Source organism: Musca autumnalis, unplaced genomic scaffold (genome assembly GCF_047663935.1).
Source record: "Musca autumnalis isolate F117 unplaced genomic scaffold, ASM4766393v1 scaffold_4, whole genome shotgun sequence".
NCBI lineage: Eukaryota > Metazoa > Arthropoda > Insecta > Diptera > Muscidae > Musca > Musca autumnalis.
Genome location: NW_027411977.1, coordinates 46,390,191 through 46,414,483, shown reverse-complemented (window position 1 = coordinate 46,414,483; position 24,293 = coordinate 46,390,191). Strand labels below are relative to the sequence as shown.

At 36.5% G+C, this 24,293-nt stretch overlaps 2 protein-coding genes across 4 annotated transcripts in view; both read left to right on the top strand.

Annotated features, from left to right (window-relative positions):
- LOC141403876 (G-protein coupled receptor Mth2-like) overlaps positions 1-2,720 on the top strand; it is a 36,585-nt gene extending 33,865 nt beyond the window's left edge. Inside the window, exons 6-7 of the mRNA XM_073986936.1 lie at positions 2,158-2,352; positions 2,420-2,720. Of these exons, the coding sequence (XP_073843037.1) occupies positions 2,158-2,352; positions 2,420-2,570 (346 nt within the window). The 3' untranslated portion in view covers positions 2,571-2,720. The remainder of the gene's footprint in view (positions 1-2,157; positions 2,353-2,419) is intronic.
- LOC141403880 (G-protein coupled receptor Mth2-like) overlaps positions 1-24,293 on the top strand; it is a 536,210-nt gene that overhangs the window by 160,249 nt on the left and 351,668 nt on the right. The window lies entirely within an intron of this gene.

The following is a 24,293-nucleotide window of genomic DNA, read 5'->3' as shown; positions in this document are numbered from 1 at the left end:
GCTACCCCCATACATTTTCATGTACGGATCATTAGAGACAGTGTAACGTAGTGTAACGTTGATCACGAACATAATACCAACAACATTACGGCCCCACTATACAACAACACAATGCCATCCACACTGATTAAAACCCTAACGATAGAACCAGTACACATTGTTGGGTAGCGATTCGCTACTATGGGACGGTGCGTTATAATGCAATGTAATTAATCACCAGCATGGCAACAACGGAGTAATTCTCAATCGCTTTGTGCAAACGTTCACTTCAGTATTCCAATTTGTGATGGAACGGTCATGCTTGCTTCTGCAGGGAGCCGGCCATACGGGCTTGAGTACAGTTGTGTGTTCGTAGAGTGTAGAGAGGTTGGGAAGTACTTTTGAGAGCTAACCCTTTGCGCGGTGGCTAATACATTCACTCCACCTTCGGGTGTCATTCCACTCCACTTTCGGGTGCTGTTCCACTAGTCAGTACTCGTAGTATACTGTAGAGGTTAACTTAGAACTAACACTAACGACGGCGATCCGAACAACCGTGCCGAGTGCTGAATCACCGAGTAAACAAACCCTTACAACACGAGAGTCGAGGGCCCGAGCAGCCATATGAACCCCGAGTGGCCGAACATCTACAACACGAATCACCGAGTAGCCGAACAACTACGACACGAAGCGCCGAACTACTCCACTATGATCCCCTAATCGCCGAATTGCCCGAACACCCACGACACGAGCATTTGGATATCCGTTCAACCGAACCACGATGCATAGCATCCACGATCATACTCAACAACGAATCATCGAGTTCCCGATTATCTTCAAATCGCCTACTACCGAACAGCGTATCACCGAGTTCCCGATTATCTTCAAATCGCCTACTACCGAACGGCGTATCACCGAGTTCACGATTATCTTCAAACCGCCTAATACCGAACAGCGAATCACCGGTCGTTCTCCCGTCTACTACTGAACTCCGAATCATCCAGTTCCAGGGCAACCACGAATCGCCGCATCCGAACGTAATAACGAGCCGTTGGGCCCTACTCCACTCCACCAGCCACATATCTCGTACGAAGTTTCCAACCACCAATACTCAATCCAAGTAGCCGACAACCAGCGTCAATTAACCGATCTACCATTTGCTATATAAACACTTCTTATCGTGTTTAAGCATCAGTAGATTATAAATTAATTTTACATCAATTAACCCCCCAGGAAAGGGAGATTACTCGTCTTATTATTCCGTAAGGTTTAGTGGGCCCTTATGGCGACCCTGGACACGACTAAGTCTACTCCAGACTACGACAAAACCACGTTACAACAGACTCAAGGCATTTGCAGGGATTGGAACAGCAACAGCTGGTGTTAAGTACTGCTGCTGTTGGGAGCTGCAGGGGAAACTCGTATTCTGATGACAACAACACACCCGGGGGCTGTGTTCACGCAGCATGCAGCAACATACTAGCTCCTCACATGGACGAGTCGGGACCAACCTCTAAGATGCACTCACTCCCGGAATCTACTACATCACACCGAAGTTTGAATGTGGTGGATGCAAATGTGACAAACCGAGCACATCTATATTGGTCCTGGGTTTCCCTTCGTGCCGGCACTGACCGAAACAAGGCTGAGCTGGTATTCCGCGATATGCTGCTTCCAACACATAAAAACGATAAAAATGCAAACATATGTATGTGCACTAAGGTGGCAGCCGCTGGCCGGAACACGGGTGTTGTGTGGTTCTGGGTCAATCCGGTATCAAAGAAAACGCCGCCATGGGATTTTTGAGCGTGTCATGTTAAGTATATCTTCGGTCTACTCTTCCTTGTAATCAGTGGGAAGAATTTAGTTTTTATCTTTCATTCACCAGAGCGAAACCGGAGGATAGATGTTTTGACCTCCGACTAATTACAAATCCTCTACCAAACTATTGATTTATATCATGGTAGGTATAATACAGTGTGTTACCTTTCGGGACAAATAGTTGTTCGACTCCATCAAGAGAATATCATATCCAGTAAAATGTCTCATTACCAATAATAATTTTTAATAGTACTATTCTTTCTAGTAATTATATCCATATTATTCAAACAATTATACAAATATGTAATATAATTATACAAATCAATGTAACACAGTTTTTCAAACCATTTCTTACAGTGTATTTATGATTCTACGCCTATTTATAATTATGGGTATATCGTGGATTATGGACATTATTTCGTATTGTTGCCGTAAATATGAATCCCTGGACTTTCTTTTCGGTATAACAGATTTTTGCAACGCATCACAGGGTGTTTTGATATTTCTCCTGTTTATATGTCGGCGGGACGTTTTAAATGCAATCACTGAACAGTGAGTGAATCTGTTTATGTCTGTTTAATTTTAACTGAATATAAATAATAACGTCTATATGTTTTAGATTTGGAATACGCAAGCGAAGGATATCGAATAGAAGTAATCAAATGGCCTTAACAATACAAACACAATTATCGAAAACCAGTACCACCACCACCCTTCCACCAACACCTTCTACGCCATATTACAATTCTCTGTCGCCAATACCGCAGTAGAAGATGAAAAAATGAAATACCGTCGAATGTCTCTATAAAGATATTTCTATGTAATTAATATAAGTTAATGATATTGATGTGCTTGTGAAATTTGAAATGAATTGTCTTTCATTCTAAAAAATAAAAATGTCGCTGTTATCAGAAATGCTATGCATAAAATTTTGGAAATGTATGTAGGTCAAATTTGAAGTAAACTAAACACCAAATTTCAGCAATTTCAAAATACCGAAAATCGGAGGTACCGTTCTATGCGGGCTATATCAAAACTTCGATCTATACCGACAAATTTCTGGTGGAAAGTTTTTAGACTCAAAGAAGACTAAATACCATACCTCCGATATTTCGGTAATATAATGTGACTAAAACCTTCAAAATACCGAAAATCAAGAAGTACGCTTCTATGGGGGATGTAGGAAAACGTGGACCTATACTGACAATTCTCTTCTTTCGGTGAGATATTGACGTCACAACCCTCAGAACTACGAAAAATCAGAAGTTACCGTTCTATGGGGGCTATATCGAAACGTGGACCTATACCGACGAAATTCAGTTGGAAGGGTTATTTATTACCTCCAACCCAGAAAAATGTTGGTAAGCACATGTTATTACTTCTTGCATTACCGGGTAATGAGTGCTCATTACACTCCGCATTATCAGGCAGTATATATATATAACAGTTTACACATTACTAATTACTTTCTTACTTACTAAGTAATGAGTAAGGTGGAACGGGTGTTTTTTGTTTACAAAATTACAAAAATATGTTGATGTACATGGATGAGTTAAACCAACCCTTGTTGTTCATGCGAGTGGCCTAGTGTGTAGTGTGTTTGGCTACAAATCAGAGCTTCGTGTGCTCAAAACTAGCAGATATCGAATGAAAAAAAAAAAAAAAAAATGTGGAGTGTTGAATTTGAAAATAATGTCACCTCAATTTTTTCTAAAAATAGAACATATGGGGAATTCCAAGTGAAATCGGACAGTTCGGAGAAAAGTAATTTTTGATTTCAATTGTTTTTGGTTCAATTAATGCTCCTAGCCAACAGAACATTTTAGTATATTTTAAAATTTTTTTTGACCAACGGTACAGAGATATCGCCTATTGAAATTATCACATTTTTAAAGAACTATGTCCAAATAAATACTCATAACTTCTTTAATATTGGTCCAAATGGGACCATCTTTTTTTGAATTGTTTGTTTTTTCATCAGCTATCGAAAAAAATACTTAAAAGAGAAATGCACAGTGGGCTTCAATGCAATTTTCGGGATTTAATATTTAAAATCAATTTTTAAATATGATTGTACCCTTCGATTTTTTCAAAAAAATTATATGTTAAACTACGTTCAATTACAAAAATTTTAAGCTCTAAATCGTAATGGGATGCGAATAAATACTATTTTTTCTGAATTTTTTAAAATTTGTCAATTTAATTTTTCCTTTATACCTTTGTCTAAAATGTATTATTTTATTAAAAAAATTAAAAGTTTCATTTATAAATATTTGTTTTGATTTTATATTTATGAATTTATCTCAAACATCTTAAAAACTGCGTCATTTTTCGATTTTGAAAATACATCAGCGAAAATTCCATTAAGGCCCACTGTGCATTTTTTCTATTTTTTATGATAAATATATAACATATAATGATAAATATGTACTCTTAGCTTCAAAAATACAGGAAATACAAATTTTGGACAAAGGTATTAAGGAAAAATTGTATCGAAAAATTTTAAAAAATTCAGAAAAAATAGTATTTATTCGCATCCCATTACGATTAAGAGCTTAAAATTTTTGTAATTGAACGTAGTTTAACATATAATTTTTTTGAAAAAATCGAAGGGTACAATCATATTTAAAAATTGATTTTAAATATTAAATCCCGAAAATTACATTGAAGCCCACTGTGCATTTCTCTTTTAAGTATTTCTTTCGATAGCTGATGAAAAAACAAACAATTCAAAAAAAAGATGGTCCCATTTGGACCAATATTAAAGAAGTTATGAGTATTTATTTGGACATAGTTCTTTAAAAATGTGATAATTTCAATAGGCGATACCTCTGTACCGTTGGTCAAAAAAAAATTTTAAAATATACTAAAATGTTCTGTTGGCTAGGAACATTAATTGAACCAAAAACAATTGAAATCAAAAATTACTTTTCTCCGAACTGTCCGATTTCACTTGGAATTCCCCATATGCTTTTTAGCTTCTTTTCGACTGCCGGTATGTGGCTAAGTATGTACTTAAAAAATATATTTAAGGAAATACTTCCTTCCTATGACATCCCCATGTAAAAATAATGACTTTTACGGTCAATTTGTAAGTAGTTACTACTGCCAAAATTTACTGAATAAAGTCATTACTTAGTAATGACATCTTTTGCTGGGAACGTAGACTAAATACCAAATATCAGCTAATTTGGTGAATTGTTGTGGCCGCAACCTTCAAAATACCGAAAATCGGAAGGTACCGTTCTATGGGGGCTATATCAAAACTTCGATCTATACCGACAAATTTCTGGCGGAAAGATTTTAGACTCAAAGAAGACTAAATAACAAACCTCCGATATTTCGGTAAGATAATGTGGCTAAAACCTTCAAAATACCGAAAATAAGAAGTACGCTTCTATGGGGGATATAGGAAGACGTGGACCTATACTGATAATTATCTTCTGGAATATTATATAATCCCATGGAAGACTAAATAACAAATTTCAAAGCGACAAAATTCTCGGGGAAAGTTTTATACACCCCGACGAAGACTTAACACCAAATTTCAGCCATTCCGGTGGAATATTTATGCCACAACCTTCAAAATACCAAATGACGGGAAGTATTGTTCTATGGGGGGCTATATGAAGGCGTGGACCTTTACCGAAAATTTCACATGGAATGTTTTAACCCCAAATAAAGACTAAATACCAAATTTGAACAATTTCGGTGGAATATTAATGCCACAACCTTCAAAATACCGAAAATCGCGAGGTGCCTTTCTATGGGTGCTATATGAAGTCGTGGACTCATAACGACAATTTTCTAGAGGAAACTTTTATACCCCCAACGAAGACTAAGTACAAAAAGTTCAGCCATTTCAGTGGATTATTGTGGCCACAACCTTCAAAATACCGAAAATGGTGAGGTACCGTTCTATGGGTGCTATATGAAGGCGTGGACTTATAACTACAAATTTCTGGGGGAAAGTTTTATACCCTCTACAAAGACTAAGTACAAAACGTTCAGCCTTTTTAGTGGATTATTGTGACCACAACCTGCAAAATACCGAAACTCCGGAGGTACCGTTCTATCGGGGCTATATGAAGGTGTGGACTTATAGCGACAAGTTTCTGGGTTTTATACCTCCAACAAAGGCTAAGTACCAAATTTCAGCCATTTCGGTGTTATATAGGCTAAGGCTAAAACCTTCAAAATACCGAAAATCGGGTGGCACCGTTCTATGGGGGCTATATCAAAAGGTGAACCGATATAGCCTATTTACAATTCCAAACATCCTAAGAGAAATATAAACTTCAATACCAAATTACAAAGCTCTATCTCAAAAATTGCGAGCTGTATCTTGATTTCAAGAGACGGACATGGTTATATCGACTTAGAATTTTACACTGATCAAGAATATATACTTTATAGGATATTCCGATGTGTTACAAACGGAATGACAAATATAATTATACCCCCTATATTATGGTGGAGGGTATAATAACAAGATGATCCTGTAAGCCCAGCTTATGTCTTCTTTTCCTGTCAAAATACTTTTTGTTTTAAAAAATAGTAACAAATATTTCAGTTCAACCAAGGCAAATTTATATAAGGCATATGCATGAATTACAAGAAGTAACGAGTTTACAAAAACAACATTGTTGTTATTGAAAATTAATTGTCAAAGAAAATAATGAATAATAGGGTAGTTCAAAAAAATTTTCTCAGGAAAAACATAAGTACATTTTGAAAATCCCTTAAAATAGAAAAAAATTTAATCAAAATCTATATATATAAAAGAGCTTAGTGATAAGTGAGTGAGTGAGTGAGTGAGTGAGTGAGTGAGTGACATGTATATCATCGCCCAGACGAAACCGCAGAAGCTAGAAAGCTGAAATTTTGACTGTGGGTTGCTGTCGGTGCGTAGGTGTGAGATAAGGCTGGGTTTTTGGAAATTCGCCGTAGAAAGGTACGAAAAGTACCAAAAGGTACTAAATATGGTACCCATTGTATTAGGCAAACGGCAAGAGCTAGAGTTCTGAAATTTGGAATGGATATCACTGATGGATAGTTAGAAAGATGTACCGAAGGGTTTTTGGAAATTCGACCTCTAAGTGTACGAAAAGTACTAAATTTAGTACCAATTGTGTATTTTGAACGGATTTAGCTAGAAACTTGGAATTTGGTATGGAAATGAAGGTTGGCAAGTGGTGTTTATATAAGGAAATGGTTTGTGAAATTAGTACTCATGTGTACGAAAAGTACTAAATGGTTCTAAATTTAGTACAATTTCGATTTGGGTGAAAGGATAGAGCTGGAAACCTGAAATTTGGAATTAAGATTACTGACGGAGTATTGGTTTGAGACATGGGGGTAGTTTTGGAAATTCGTACTTATGTATACGAAAAGTACTAAATGGTACTAAATTTAGTACAACTTGGATTTGGGTGATCGGAAAGAGCTAGAAACCTCAAATTTGGAATTTGGAATTAGGGTTACTGTTGTTGTGTAGGATTGAGGTAGTTTTGGAAATTCGTACTTAAGGGCACGAAAAGTATTAAATTTGGTACGATTTAGATGAACGGATAGTGCTAGAATCCTGAAATTTGGAATCAAGATTACTAGCGGAGTATTGGATTGTGATATTGGGGTAGTTTTGGAAATTCGTACTTATGTATACGAAAAGTACTAAATGGTACTAAATTTAGTACAACTTGGATTTGGGTGAACGGATAGAGCTAGAAACCTGAAATTTGGAATTAAGGTTACTGTTGGAGTGTAGGATTGAGGTAGTTTTGGAAATTCGTAAGATTACTGTTGGACTGTAGCATTGAGGAAGTTTGGAAAAATTATACTATGGGTACGAAAAGTACTAAATGGTATTCAATTTGGTACAATTTGTGTTTGGGTGAACGGATAGTGCTGGAATCCTGAAATTTTGAATTAAGATTACTGTTGGAGTGTAAGATTGAGGTAGTTTTGGAAATTCGTAATTATGGGTACGAAGAGTACTAAATGGTACTAAATTTGGTACAATATGTATTTGGGTGAACGGATAGGGCTGGAATCCTGAAATTTGGAATTAATATTACTGTTGGAGTGTAGGATTGAGGTAGTTTTGGAAACTCGTACTTATGGGTACGAAAAGTATTAAATTTCGTACAATTTAGACTTGGTTGAAATTTGGAGTTAAGGTTACTGTTGGAGTGTTGGATAAAAGAAGATTTGGAAATTCGTAATTATGGGTACGGAAAGTACTAAATGGCTCCACATTTCATAGAATTAAATTTGGGTGAACGGATAGCGCTGGAATTCTGAAATTTGGAATTAAGATTACAGTTGGAGTGTAGTATTGAGGAAATTTTAAAAATTCGTACTTGTGGGTACGAAAAGTATTAAATTTCGTACAATTTAGACTTGGTTGAACGGTTAGAGCTGGAATCCTAAAATTTGGAATTAAAATTACTGTTAAAGTGAAGAATTGAGGTAATTTTGAAAAATCGTACTTATGGGTACGAACAGATACTGCTGGAATCCTGAGATTTGGAATAACGATTTTTGTTGTTATTGTGTATAATCGTCAGTATAGCGTTGAGAGATGTGGTTGTACTAAAGAAGTCTAAATGTTGTATCGGGAGTAGGAACGGGTGGAATTCTAAAATTTGTTCTTATAGTCACTGTTGGTATTTGGGGTTAAGATATGGAGATGGATTTTTTTTGGAATTTTTGAAATTTTAGGAGGAGGTTTCGCAAATTCGTTGTTATGAATTTATATGTAAATTACTATAATTGGGTTTGGGGGAACTGATAGAGCTGGAAAATAGAATCTCGGTTGGTATAAATAGTTCATATAAGAAGGTAATTTTTTGAGGTTATACACAGGTGTACGAAAAGTACTAAATTTAGTACGATTTTGTTATTGCATGAACGATAATATAAGGAGTTTTTTAACGCGTACAAATTATGAAATTTGGTATGAGGGTCGTTGATGGCTGAAATGATATTGGAAATACCTACTATTAGTTAACGAAAAAGTACTAAATGGTATTGAAATTTGGAATTAAGATTACTGTTTGAGTGGACGATTTAAGTAGCCTTATATTTACGAAAAGTACTAAATTGTACTTAATGTGGTAAAATTTGGATTTGATAAACGCATCGAGCTAAAATTCTGAAATATAGAATTAAGATTACTGCCAGAGTGGAGTCATTGAAATTTGTACTTTCGTACGAAAATTATTAAATGGTACTAAATTTGGTATTTGGAATTCGGAAATTTGGTATAATATTCGCTGTTATGAATGTCATTGTGGATATATGTACGTACCATAAGAGGTAGAGCTGAAATTGTGAAATTCGGTATTAGGATAACAGTTGGGGTATATTGTGGAGATAAGGAGGATGTTTCGGTGTTGCATAAAGGGATATAGCTGGAATTTAGAATTTTTGTATTAGGTTCTGTGTTAGTGTTTAGATATTGAGCTGGTGTTGGAAATACGGAAATACATTTTGATATCACAAATTCCGAAATTACAACTTCTTCGGTTGAAAAACGTGGATACAATTTTTAAACTACCCTTACCGTTGTAGTGAAACGTGAACTGAAGTTTAAAATGTTGACGTGTAGGACGCGATAAGGTATTTCTTTTTTTGGAAATTCGAACTAAAGGTGTACGAACGGTATTTAAATGAAATTAAACATCAATTAAAATAGGTATTGGTACATCAAAATTTTTAGTGTTCACCATTTTCATATTAAATATTGTTTATTTGTATATTCTTCCCTTTCCGCATACGAAGTAGCGGGCATTTTGCTAGTGTAAATATAAAGCATTAAGAACTGTCGTAGGGCATTTTTATTATACGTTTAGGATGAAAAGCAGTATTTTATGGCAGCAAATTACATTTTGAAAACTAAATTTACAAAAAGGAAGTGTACAGCTGTTTGTCACTTCTACCTTATTTAAATATGCATTGAGTTCAACCAAAATTATACAACATCTGCATTTGAATTCTGTCATTAATATTTCGTAGTTTTGTTCTTGTTTGTGCATTTCTCGCTACAAAAACTTTTGACATAAAGAGAAAACTGAGGCCTGGGGCTCAGTTCTGTTTCAATGAAAATGTGAAATGAAAACTTTTATAAAGGAGAAAACTGTGAAATAAAAAGAAAATATAAAGGAAATATTTTTATACCCTCAGTATTTATGCTAACGAGGGTATATACACTTTCATACGGGCAAAATGTGCCTGATCGAAATAATGGTTTTAGTCCCCAAGTATGTTTGGACGAAATCCGTTTCAGGCAATTTGGAGTCGATTTAGCAATGTCCGTCCGTCTGTCTGGCTGGCTGGCTGGTGTGCACGATAACTCTCGAACGGATGAACCGACATTGTCCAAAATTTGGCTTTCGTAATATTTTGTCCAAACTTAAGTTTAAGTTCAAAGATGGGTTATATCGGTCCACTCCTTCCGGCACCTCCCCCACAAAAGTTCGGAAATGTTTGGACAATTTTTGTGAATTTTTTGAAAACTTTTCTTGAAGGGAGTAACCGATTTTGTCCATACTTTGCACATCTTGAAATTTCTACCAGGCATAGGTGAGGTTCTAGTACGGACTCAATCAGTCCACTCCTTCAGTTACCTTCCACACAAAATTTCGGAAAAGTTCTGTTTAGGACCTGTTCTCGAATCGCTTTGATTGTTGTAGCAACTTGCATTCACTGCCCTGCTTACGACCGTACATGTCTCAATAGGGGCAAGTCCATGCTTCCTGAGAAAATAGCCTGAAAGATGCAAAAAACACCATGACTCCGTGTGTAGTGGTTGGAGCGCAAGATAACTCTCGAACGGATCAACCGATTTGGTCCAACATTTGACCTTCGCAATATTTTGCCCAAACATAGTTTAAATTAGAACATAGACCATATCCGTTCCCTCCTTCAGGTACCTCCCCCACAAAAGTTCAAAACTGTTCGGAAAAATTTATCGCACCATAACTCTTGAAGGAAGTGACCGATTTGGTCCATATTTTACACATCCTAATTTATCTAGCAGATATGGATCAGGTTCGAATATGGCACCATGTTTGTCCACTCCTTCGGGTACCTAACACACAAAGTTACGGACAAGTTCAAGCAACTTGCATTCGCTGCCTTAATTAACACGGTAAAAGTTTTTTTCAGAGCAAGTCCATACTTCTTGAGAAAAAAGACCGAAAGGTGTAAAAAAGCCCCTATGGCACCATATGTAGTGGCTAGGCAATACCTGTCCACAACTTTCGGTACTTCCCCAGAATATTTTGAAAATGTCACTTAAATGGTATGCACGATATCTCTTGAACACATTTTGTCCAAACTTGTGATTTCCTAATATTTTGTCCAAATTTAGTTTAAATTCTAAAATGGAGGTACCTTAGGGTAATGTATACCGATGCTGTTCGTTGTTACCCTGCTTTCAGCGGTATTATGTTTTCCGTGAACAAGTCCATGCTTCCGGGCATACCGGTCAATAAGTTATACGATGACCCACTGAAATGACTAGTGGACGCGATATCTATCGAAAAGATATGACTCCCAAAATAAGATCCACTTCCATAATGGTCTATGTCGGTTCATTCCTTTAAGTACCTCCTTTGCAACACTTTTGAACTTTAATCCTAATCCATATTTTCGTCGGCAAGTTCAAATGCCCAAAAAAAGGCTACAAAATAATGAAATGACCATTAATACATTTGAATTTGCTTCCCATGTTTGTTCCAAACATAGAAAACAAAAACAACTTTCGAATTTCCGCAATATTGTTAAAATCGTTAACAATACCGATTGTAGGAACTATCATAATCTAATTTTGTTTACAAAAAGTATTGTCAATACAGAAAACCAGCCCAGAAATTTTTGATTTGAGTGCATATACTTCTCATATACACTTTTCGCATAACTTGGATATAAATGTCGCGTATAGCATTGCAATCATTGATGAACACAATACATGGTTTGCTGCATTGGCTGACAACAAAGACAAACAAAAAGCCACAAGAACCCACCACAACATAAGGAATAATTAAACACCATAACAAACATGAAAAGGAAAGAAGAATGAAACAAAACAGAAACAAATAAAAACAAGAGTCTCACAAGTACATACACACAAAAACAAAGGTAAAGGCAGCATGTCATACAAACACACCACAACTCACCAAAATTGTTTTTTCAACACGGCATCGAATAGCGAGAGAAGAGAAACAAATTTTCGAAGAAAAGAGAGAAATATTGTTCAGTTGACACAAACTATTTTTGAATTTACAATACTACATGAGGAATCCAACAATATGTTAACAATACATATTTTGCTCTTGGAATATTGTTGGAGGGTCCGTTCCGTTGTATATCCTCAAAAGAGACTATATAGCGAATTTTACCCCTAAACCTTGAACATACCGAAAATTTCCGAAACGACAGGAAACTAATTTTTCAATATAGTTCGTGGCGGAGGGTATAAAACGTTCGGAATGTTCTTTCTTGGTGCCGAAGTCCCGACAACGGCCAGTCTTTAAATAAGTTATATCTCAAAAACTAACAAACCGATTTTCATGAAATTTTGAGGAATGTGTGATGTAGGCATGCATTTTGAAGGTGGCACGGTATCTCCCCTATTAATAAAAACGATATATTTACAAATTTCCTTAAATGGAGAAGTTCAACGGTTCAGCAGTCATGAAAAACTAAGAACATATTAGTCTCAATAAGCGGGAGAATTCGACTTTACCATTTTGTAACTTTTATAATTAGATCACTTTAGAATAAAGATAGGCGACATGGGCGACAACAAATCCTAACCAGCATCAATAGGCGAAAATCCGACAAAGTCCGTGAGAGAAAAGAAAAGTTACAGAAAAATATTTCTTGATAAGTCCTGAATGAGTAACTCGGTTTGACAATGGACCCTATTTTTCAATTGTAACTTTATTCTTTACATGCAAAAGGTTGTAATTAAAACTCAAAACGACGGACCAGCAACGCTGACCCCGGTCCGTTAATTATTAAAATAAATTTTAGTTGTTTACTTTATTTTGACGGTCATTGTATGTATCTTAAATTTCAAATTGTCTGCATCACGTGCGAACTAAACGTTCTCATCGACGTCTGCCATTTATTTAATAATAGTTCTGCTTATAAACGGTAATAAACAAAACTAGCTAGGTATTTCCCTGCATTGCAGCGGATTAATATGCATTTTTCTGTTGAAAAAAAAAAAATAAATTAAACTAAGAAAATCAAGTTTTAATGACGTTCTACAGTAAGATAAGCTATTTGTAAAAGTGTATATTTTCAATTTTTTATGACTGAGTAATGCGATTTACAAATTCAATACAGTGGTTACATATCTACATACATTTATCACGTATTTTTATACGACATTGTATTATAAGAGATTATGTTGGGACAACAGATGCCTTGCTTCTTTGCGTACTAGAATCCTCAAATGTTGTTATTTTCAGTCGAAAAGTCGTATATACATAGAGATGGTTTTTACCGGGTATTTACCCGGTAAATACCCACACGGTGGGTAAATACCGGGTAAATACCCATTTGTGGGTATTTATTTGGGTATTTACTATATTGAATGGCAAATACAACATTTTACACCCTATTCCTGGGTTTAGGTTGTAAATTCGTTTCAAATGGATAGTTTTACAATACTTTAGACTAGTGGGTAAAAACTTGGGTAAATACCCGAGTATTTACCCTAGTGTTGGGTAAAAACTCATTAACTGCCGAACTACTTGACGTAGGCTGACAAAATTTGGCTTACGTCTTTCTTATGGCAACAGAACTTCTGGTACTGAACATGGGGTCTCTGGGTCCATGTTTTGATATAGCCCCCATATAGCCGTACCTCCCGATTTAAGGTATTTTTCATCTATTAGCCACATTTTACAACCAAATTGGCTGTAATTTGGCACAGTGAGTCCTCAAGGAGCAGAAAATATCCTTGCAAAAATTTGTCAATATAGGTCCACGTTTTCTAATAGCCCCCATATAAGGGAACCCCGATTTCGAGTATTTACCCAAATTTTGGGTAAAAACTCTTTAACTGCCGAACCACTTGACGTAGGCTGACAAAACGTGGCATAAATCTTTCTTATGTCAAAAGAACTTCTGGTACTGAACATGGGGTCTCTAGGTCCATGTTTTAATATAGCCCCCATATAGCCGTACCTCCCGATTTAAGGTATTTTTCATCTATTAGCCACATTTTACAACCAAATTGGCTGTAATTTGGCACAGTGAGTCCTCAAGGAGCAGAAAATATCCTTGCAAAAATTTGTCAATATAGGTCCACGTTTTCTAATAGCCCCCATATAAGGGTACCCCGATTTCGAGTATTTACCCAAATTTTGGGTAAAAACTCTTTAACTGCCGAACCACTTGACGTACGCTGACGAAATTTGGCTCAAAACTTTCTTATATCAATAGTAATAAGGGTATTGAAAATGGAGTCCCTGGGTCCATGTTTTGATATAGGCCCCATATAGTCGTACCTCCCGATTTAAGGTATTTTTAACTATTAGCCACATTTTACAATCATACTGACTGTATATGTATAAAATATCCTTGCAAAAAATTGTCGACGTAGGTCCACGTTTTCTTGTGGCCCCAATATGGGTTTCTGAAATCGGGAGGTACGGCTATATCAAAAAGTGGACCCAGGGACTCCATTTTCAATACTTTTAATACTATTGATATAAGAAAGTTTCTAGCCAAATTTTATGAGCCTACGCCAATGGTTCGGCAGATAAAGAGTTTTTACCCAATATTTGGGTAAATACTTGAAATCGGGGTACCCATATATGGGGGCTATAAGAAAGCGTGGACCTACATTGACAAATATTAGCAAGGATATTTAATGCTCATTGAGGACTCACTGTGCCAAATTACAGCCAATTTGGTTGTAAAATGTAGCTAATAGATGAAAAATACCTTAAATCAGGAGGTACGGCTATATGGGGGCTATATTAAAACATGGACCTAGAGAGCCCATGTTCAGTACCAGAAGTTCTTTTGACATAAGAAAGATTTATGCCAAGTTTTGTCAGCCTACGTCAAGTGGTCCGGCAGTTAAAGAGTTTTTACCCAATATTTGGGTAAATACTTGAAATCGGGGTACCCATATACTATGGGGGCTATAAGAAAGCGTGGACCTACGTTGACAAATATTAGCAAGGATATTTAATGCTCATTGAGGACTCACTCTGCCAAATTACAGCCAATTTAGTTGTAAAATGTGGCTAATAGATGAAAAATACCTTAAATCGGGAGGTACAGCTATATGGGGGCTATATCAAAACATGGACCCAGAGACCCCATGCTCAGTACCAGAATTTCTTTTGACATAAGTAAGATTTGAGCCAAATTTTGTCAGCCTACGTCAAGTGGTTCGGCAGTTAATGAGTTTTTACCCAAAATTTGGGTAAATACTCGAAATCGGGGTACCCGTATATGGGGGCTATTAGAAAACGTGGACCTATATTGACAAATTTGTGCAAGGATATTTTCTACTCCTTGAGGACTCACTGTTTAAAATTACACCCAATTTGGTTGTGAAATGTGGCTAATAGATGAAAACTATCTTAAATCGGGAGGTACGGCTATATGGAGGCCATATTAAAACATGGACCTAGAGACCCCATTTTTAATGCTAGATATTCTCTTGACATAAGTAAGATTTGAGCCAAATTTTGTCAGCCTACATCAAGTGGGTTGGCAGTTAATGAGTTTTTACCCAAAAATTGGGTAAATACTCGAAATCGGGGTACCCTTATATGGGGGCTATTAGAAAACGTGGACCTTTGTCATATTTACATATTGGACCTTTTACATATTGAGAACTCACTATGCCAAATTTCAGCCACTATGATTGTACAATGAGGCTAATAGGTAAAAAATACCTTAAATCGGGAGGTACGGCTATATGGGGGCTATATTAAAACATGGACCTAGAGACCCCATTTTCAATACTAAATATTCTCTTGATATAAGTAAGATTTGAGCCAAATTTCGTCAGCGTACGTCAAGTGGTTCGGCAGTTAATGAGTTTTTACCCAACACTTGGGTAAATACTCGGGTATTTACCCAAGTATTTACCCACTTGTTTAAAGTATTGTAAAACTATCCATTTTGAATCGATTTCATAGCCTAAACCCAGAAATAGGGTCTAAGATGTTGTATTAGCGATTCAATATAGTAAATACCCAAATAAATACCCACAAATGGGTATTTACCCGGTATTTACCCAATTTACCCAATTTACCGGGTATTTACCCATTGGGTATTTACCCACTGTCCATCTCTATATATACACCATAAAGCAAAACTGTTTTTATACCCTCAGCATTTATGCCACTTTCATACGGGCAAAATGGCCCTCATCGAAATAATGGGTTTAGACCCCTTAACTAACTTTTGATGAAAACCGCTTACACAGGGAAAGTTTTTGTGCATTCTGAAACAGCAGTGTTCATAGATGAGAAAAATCCAAAAACAAGAAAAAAATCGCTGTAGGGATTTTTAAATAAATAGCGGTCAAAATTCACATTTTAGGTGTTTTTTAGGTTTTTACGATTTTGCTTGGAAACCGCAAGTCCAATTGAAATGGAGTTAAAGAATATATTGTAACTGTGAAAATTCTCTAGAGGATTGACGTTCCCAGCCTGTACCATTTTTGAGATAAATAAGCTCAGTTCACATTTTTAGGTTTTTTTGTTAGGGTTTCGCGATTTTGCTTGAATACGGTAAGTCTTATAGATATGGGACCTGAGAAAATCTTAAAGCTGTGAAAATTCTCTACAAGACTGACTTAAGTAACTTATCCCAAGTTGTAACATTTTTTTACATATATAAGTTTAAGTTGGGAAATTTGCAGTCATGACATTGTTTTATAAGGGGGCGATACAGAATTGAATTGAATTTGAATTGTCCCAATTTGAACTTCTATATCTCAAAAACTGTAAAACCGACGAGAATACCATAACGGTTAATCATATAGAGAATTTTCATAGCTACATCATTTGTTTTAGTCCCATTTTGATAGGACTTGCGGTTTCTAAGCAAAATCGCGAAAACCCAAACAACGCCTAAAAAATTCAATTTAAATCGCGATTTACTTAAAAAGCGCTCCGGCGATTTTTTTTGTTTTTTGATTTTTCTCACCTATAAACATTGTAGTTTCAGAGTCCGCAAAAACTTCCGAGGTGTAAGAATCTTCCATTTAAAATTGTTTCAGAGCACCGTGAGTATGTTTGGACGAAATGTGTTTCAGACAATTTGGAGTCGATTTAGCAATGTCCGTCCGTCTGTCTGGCTGGCTGATGCGCACGATAACTCTCGAACGGGTGAACCGATTTGGTCCAAAATTTGGCTTTCGAAATATTTTGTCCAAACTTAGTTTAAGTTCGAAGATGGGTTATATCGGTCCACTCCTTCCGGTATCTCCCCCACAAAAGTTCGGAAATGTTCGGAAAATTTTTGCGCACTATAACTCGTGAAGGGAGTATGCTTTGCACATCGTGAAATTTGTACCAGACTTATATGAGGTTCTAGTATGGACTCAATCGGTCCACTCCTTCGGATACATCCAACAAAAAATGTCGGAAGAGTTCAGGTCCTAAACCTGTTATTGAATCTCTTTGATTTTTGTTGTAGCAACTTGTATTCATTGCCCCGCTTACGACGGTACATGTCTCATTAAGGGCAAGTCCATCCATCCTGGGAAAATAGGCTGAAAGATGCAAAAATCCCTATGACACCGTGTGTAGTGGTTGGAGCGCAAGACAACTCTGGAACGGATCAACCGATTTGGTCCAAAATTTGGCCTTCGTAATATTTTGTCCAAACATAGTTTAAGTTCCATCAAAAGCCATATCGGTCCACTCCTTCAGGTACGTCCCCCACAAGAGCTCAAAAATGTTCGAAAAAAATGTTCGCATGATAACTCTTGAAGGGAGTGACCGATTTAGTCCATACTTTACACATCCTAATATATCTACCAGATATAGATCAAGTTCGAATATGGATTATGTTTGTCCACTCCTTCGGGTACCTATCACACAAAATTACGTATAAGTTCAATTTAAGACCTGCTCTCGAATCACTTTGATTTTTTTGAAGCAACTTGCATTCGGTGTCTCAATTAGGACGGTAAAAGTCTTTTTCAGGGGAAAGTCCATAATTCTTGAGAAAACAGCCCGAAAGGTGTAAAAAAACCCTATGACACCATATGTAGTGGCTGGAGAGCACGATAACTCTCAAACTAACCGATTCGGTCCTTCCCGCATTTGAATTAAAAATTGTGACAATATTGAACGGCAAGCATTTTATTTGAGAGATTCTATCATGAAAAATTATGATCTACTTTTAAGTGCATTTATAAATAAAACACTGTTACTTAATTTTTTTAATTATATACTTATTTTCTAGTTTTTAGTGCATTTAAAAATAGAACACTGAAACTTATTAATTTTATAATTATTTTTAATTATTTTGTAAATACATTTTTAAGATTTTCAATTTTATTTGTATATACTTGAGATTGAGCTAAAGGAAAAAATGGACCCATATTGGTTTTGGTTTCATATTCATGAATTGTCATCTAAATCTGAAAAGTGTACAAAGTTTTAGTTCGCTTGGTCAATTACAACTGTGTTAAAAATTAGTTATGGGGTTTGAAAAGCATGTAAAATTGAACACTGTACAACACTGTAAAAATGGACCAATATTGGTTTTGATTTCATATTCACGTATTGTCATCCAAATTTGAAAAGTTTGCAAAGTTTTAGTTCGATTGGTCAACTGCAACTGTGTGAAAAATGAGTTACCAGATGTTAAAAGCAAAATACCGGAAATCGGGTGGTACCGTTATATGGGGGCTATAGGAAAAAATGGACCCCATATTGATTTTGGTTTCATATTCACGTATTGTCATCTAAATCTGAAAAGTGTGCAAAGTTTTACTTCGATTGGTCAACAACCATACCATGGTAATTTCGATAACTTTAACCTTTAGGCTAAGGTGAAACATTTTGAAACAATAAAAGTTGCTTTATCCAAATAATGGTTTTAGACCCAAGTACGTTTGAATGAAACGGTTCAGATAATTTCGAGTCGATTTAGCCACGTCCCTCCATCTGCCTGATCAAACGATTTGGTCCAAATTTTGAACTTCGGGTCATACCGTTCTCCTACTTTGGGTACCAACCTTCACAAAATTTTAAAATGTTTTGCTAAAATGATGTGCTCGGTGTGGACTACATCGATCCACTGCTTCTGATGGCTTCCCGATAAAAATTCACATTGAGCAGGATAAACGTTTAAGTTTATTTCGGATAGTTTTCGCGATTCTTAGGAAAGTCCATATCTCCTATTGTAATTGTCCGAATGTTCCGAAGATAATGGTTCTTGAAGTCGATTTAGACATGTTCGTCCCTCTGGTTGGTGGTCTCGATAGCTCTCGAAGGGAGCGACTAACCAATCTTTATACAGCCTAATATTTTTCTTCGGAACTTAGTTAAAATTCTTAAATGATCTCGTTTTTTGTGGATTTCGTGTATTTTGAAGATTTTACCCACATAACTATAGGAATTTCTATAGCATTTCAGCATTTAGACTAAAGGATACATACAACATTTTGATACGTATATATAACATTTTGATACGACTAAACATGTGTTCATCGAAATAATGGGTTTAGGCGCAAAGTATGTTTGGACGAAATCTGTATCAGACTATTTGAAGTCGATCCGTCTGTCTGGTGCGCACGATAACTCTCGAACGAAGCAACCGTTCTGGTCCAAAATTTCGCATTCGTAATATTTTGTCCAAACTTAGTTAAAGTTCCGGTACTTGCCCTACAAAAATTAAAATAAAAGTTAAAAATTTTCTCTGAAAAGGTGCACAGAGTAACTCCCGAAGTCACTCCCAGATCGGGTTCGAATATGGACTATATCGATCCACTTATTCGGGTAAGTGAAGTTTAAGAGCTTTCCTCGGAACGTTTTTAAATTTGTTTCAGCAGATTGTCCTTGCCGCCCCCTTAACGACGGTACAATTTTTTATCGGGGGTAAGTCCATACTTCCTGAGATAATGGCCTTTAAGCTCCAAGAAACCTTGACGATACCAACTAAAATGCCCGGATAACTCCCTCAGGGAGCTTCTGATTGGTACAAACTTTGCACATCGTATTATTTCATGTAGTCGTTTTTCAGCTTGGAATATGGACCTTCCACACAAAATTTGCAGTTTAACAGTACATCTCGGATGGTTTTGAAATGTTTTCTAAAAAGTTCTTCTTGCAGGCCCCACTGCGACTGCGCAATATTTTTCTGGAGCAAGGTACGGGAAGGTACCCGAAGGACGGGACCGATATAGTATCCATACTATATCGGTGCCGTCCTTCGGGTACCTTCCATACAAAATTTGCAGTTTAACAACTCATCTCGAATGGTTTTGCAAATTTTTCCTAAATTTTCTTTTTACGGGCCCTGTTACAATGGCGCAATTTTTTGGGGCGCAATTCCATACTTCCTGAGATAATGACCCAAAACTGGATAGACTGTATGATAACCGTAGAAAGAAGATACCGATTTTGTCCAAACGTTGTACATCGTATTATTTCGTACAGCATCGAATTATGTCCGAATTTCGACTACATCGGACCCCTCTTTCGGTTAACACCCGCACAAAGTTTGGAAGGAGTATAATTTAAGGACTGGTCTGGAATCGTTTTTAAATTTTATGTATGCGGCCCTAGTTGCGACGGTATAATTTGTTCGGGGCAAATCAATACTTCCAGAGAAATTGGCCCAACAACTCCAATAAGTAAAAAAGTATCAGTCGGCTTTGCCGACAGAGATATACCCTCGGCCTATATGAATCGAAACTTTTATCTACGTACAGAATTTGGTGGCTCTTTTTGGACATTTGAACTTGCCGACAAAAAGGATTAAAGTTCAAAATGTTGCGGAGGAGGTACTTGAAGGAATGAACCGACATAGTCGATTATGGAAGTTGATCTAATTTTGGGGGACATATCTTTTCGATTGATATAGCGCTTGTGGATCAGTATTCTAGGAAGCATGGACCTGTCCACGGAAAACATAATCTCGCTGTAAACAGGACCACAACGAACAGCATCGGTATACATTTCCCAAGGATTTTCGAATATACCCTAAACTGCACTTAGACATAAATGTTGAACTTTTGTGGGAGAGGACCGATATGTACCATTTTAGAAGATAACAATATCTGGACAAAATATTAGGAGATCAAAAGTTTGGACCAAATTGGTTGCCCCGTCAAAATATATTGCGGGAAATACCATTGCCCATCTTCGAACTGAAACTAAGTTTGGACAAAATATGACTAAGACCAAATTTTGGACCAAATCGGTTGATCCGTTCGAGAGTTATCTTGCTCTCCAACCACTACACACGGTGTCATGGGGGTTTTTTGCACTTTTCAGGCTATTTTCTCAAGAAGTAAGAAAAAGAAAGTAAGAAAAAGAAAGTAAGAAAAACTCTTGCCGACGTCAAGGAGGCAGCTTATGCAAGTTGCTTCAACAGAAATCAAAGTGATTCCACAAGGGGCGTTAAAGTGAATTTATCCGAAATTTTGTGTGGGAGGTACCCGAAGGAGTGGACAAATATAGCCCATATATTAGGATGTGTAAAGTATGAACTAAATCGGTCACCCCATTCAAGAGTTATCGTGCGCACAATTTTTCCGAACATTTTTGAACTTTTGTGGGGGAGGTACCTGAAGGAGTGGATCGATATAGCTTATGATCGAACTTACATTAAGTTTGGACAAAATATTACGAAGGCCAACTTTTTGGACCGAATCGGCACATCCGTTCGAGGGCTATCTCCAATCACTACACACGGTGTCATGCTGTTTTTTTGTCACCTTTCAGGTTATTTTCTCAGGAAGTATGGACTTGCCCTTGATAAAAGTTGTACCGTCGTATGGGGGGCAGTGAATTCAAGTTTCTACAACAAAAATCAAAGCGATTCGAGAGCAGGTCCCAAACTGAACCTTTCCGAAATTTTGTGTGGGAGGAGTGGATCAATTAAGTCCATATTGGAACCTCATCTAAGTCTGGTAGAAATTTCACGATATGCAAAGTATGAGCCAAATCAGTTACTCCCTTTAAGAGTTATCGTGCGCACAAATTTTCCGAACATTTTCCAACTTTTGTGGGGGAGCTACCGGAAGGACTGGACCGATATAGCCGATATAACCCATCTTTGAACTTAAACTAAGTTTGGACAAAATATTACGAAAGCCAAATTTTGGACATAATCGGTGATCCGTTCGCCCAAACCAGCCAGATAGACAGATGGACGGACATTGCTAAATCGACTCCAAATTCTCTGAAACGGATTTCGTCCAAACCATTATTTCGATGAGGCATATTTTGCCAGTATGAAAGTGTGGCCGACTTCTGTATTGTCGTTTCTTAAATCGATTTCCCCACTACTGCAATTTCATAAAAGTACTCTAGTATGGAACTCGATTTAAGAACCCCTAGTTTCATGCACGAATACAAAGCAACTGACAATACGGAAGTCAGCCTGTATATACCCTCTTTAGCATAAATTCTGAGGTTTATACCCTCAATTTATACTCCTATAGACGTCGGAAGTATTGGTTTTGCTTCTTTCCTGTAGGTCCGAGGCCGGGTGTATGTTGTCTTCGTCAAATCTAGTTGAAAATACTATAATAAAGGTATTTGGAAAATGTGTATGTGAATTATATACAACCAATACAATAGCTTCAGCAACTGCACGATTTAAATTTTAACAAGTAAAAAAGCGTTAAGTTCGGCCGGTCCGAACTTTTCATACCCTCCACCATAAAATATTCTGAACTAAAATGGAATAATTAGTTTTCATTCCTGTCCCCAACTTTAAGTGGGTACGTTAAAATGTCAGATAATGTACATAAAATGCTTCATTCGGGAGGCCCTTTTTTATGGTGCCTATATCTAACTATGTATGTCGACTATTTTTGGTGGGCTAGAAATTGGGAGTTGCCGTTATATAGAGGTTATTATAAAACATGGACCTATGTTGACAGTTTTTGATGGGAGCCTTTAATGTCAAATAACTCCTAATTCGGTTAAAAATTGTAGCTAGAATCCTCAAAATACCGAAAATCGGTACATAACATGGGAACTTCAAATGTCATTAACAGTTAGTTCGGGGGTATGCGGGCTATACGAAAATATGAACTTAAATGAACAATTTTTGGTGCAGAATTTTTGTTGGATTTCAAATTACAAAAAGTTCGTCCAAAAAATAAAGCTAAGGTACGGAAAATCGGGAGGTTTGTTTTGGGGCTATACGAAAACATGGACCTACGTTCGGTTAAACATTTTAAGTAAAATCCTCAAAGTACCGAAAATCGGGAAGTATCGTTATATTGGGGCTATGTTGAAAATTTTTGATGCAGATGTCTGGTGACCACTACAACCTTCAAATGTCAAATTACAGTTAGTTCGGTTAAAAATTGTAGCTAAAATTGCCAAATTATTGAAAATTGGGAGGTACCGTTATATGGGAGCTATATACGAACATGGAGTTATGTTGACAATTTTTGATGGGGAGGTGTTGTGACCACTAAGAACTTCAAATGTCAAATTACTGCTAGTTCGGTTTAGTATTGCAGCTGAAATCATCAAATTACTGAAAATCGGGAGGTTCCGTTATATGGGGGCTTTATCAATACATCGACCTTTCTTGACAATTTTTGGTGGAGAGGTGTGGTGACCACTAAGAATTTCAACTGTCAAATGTTCAAAATACAGATATTTCGGTAAAACTTGTAGGTAAAATTCTCAAAATACCTAAAATCGTGCGGTAACGTTATATGGGGGCTATTCCAAAACTTGGACCTATGTCTACTAGTTATTTAAGTTTATTGACTTTTAAGAACCCTAAATGTCAATTTATAGCTAAATCGGTCTGAAAATGTAACTAAAAACGTCAAAATGCCATAAATCGGGGGTACCGTTATATGGGGGCTATACCAAAACGTGGACCTATGTCCACAACTTTTGTTATATAAGTTTATTGACACTTAAGAACCCTAAATGTCAAATTATAGCAAAATCGGTCTGAAAATGTAGCTAAAAACAGCAAAATACCGTAAATGGGGGGGTACCGTTATATAGGGGCTATACCAAAACGTGGACCGATGTCCACAACTTTTGTTATATAAATTTATTGACATTTAAGAACCCTAAATGTCAAATTATAGCTAAATCGGTCTGAAAATGTAGCTAAAAACGGCAAAATACCGTAATTCGGGGGTACCGTTATATGGGGGCTATACCAGAACGTGGACCTATGTCCACAACTTTTTTTATATAAGTTTATTGACACTTAAGAACCCTAAATGTCAAATTATAGCAAAATCGGTCTGAAAATGTAGCTAAAAACAGCAAAAT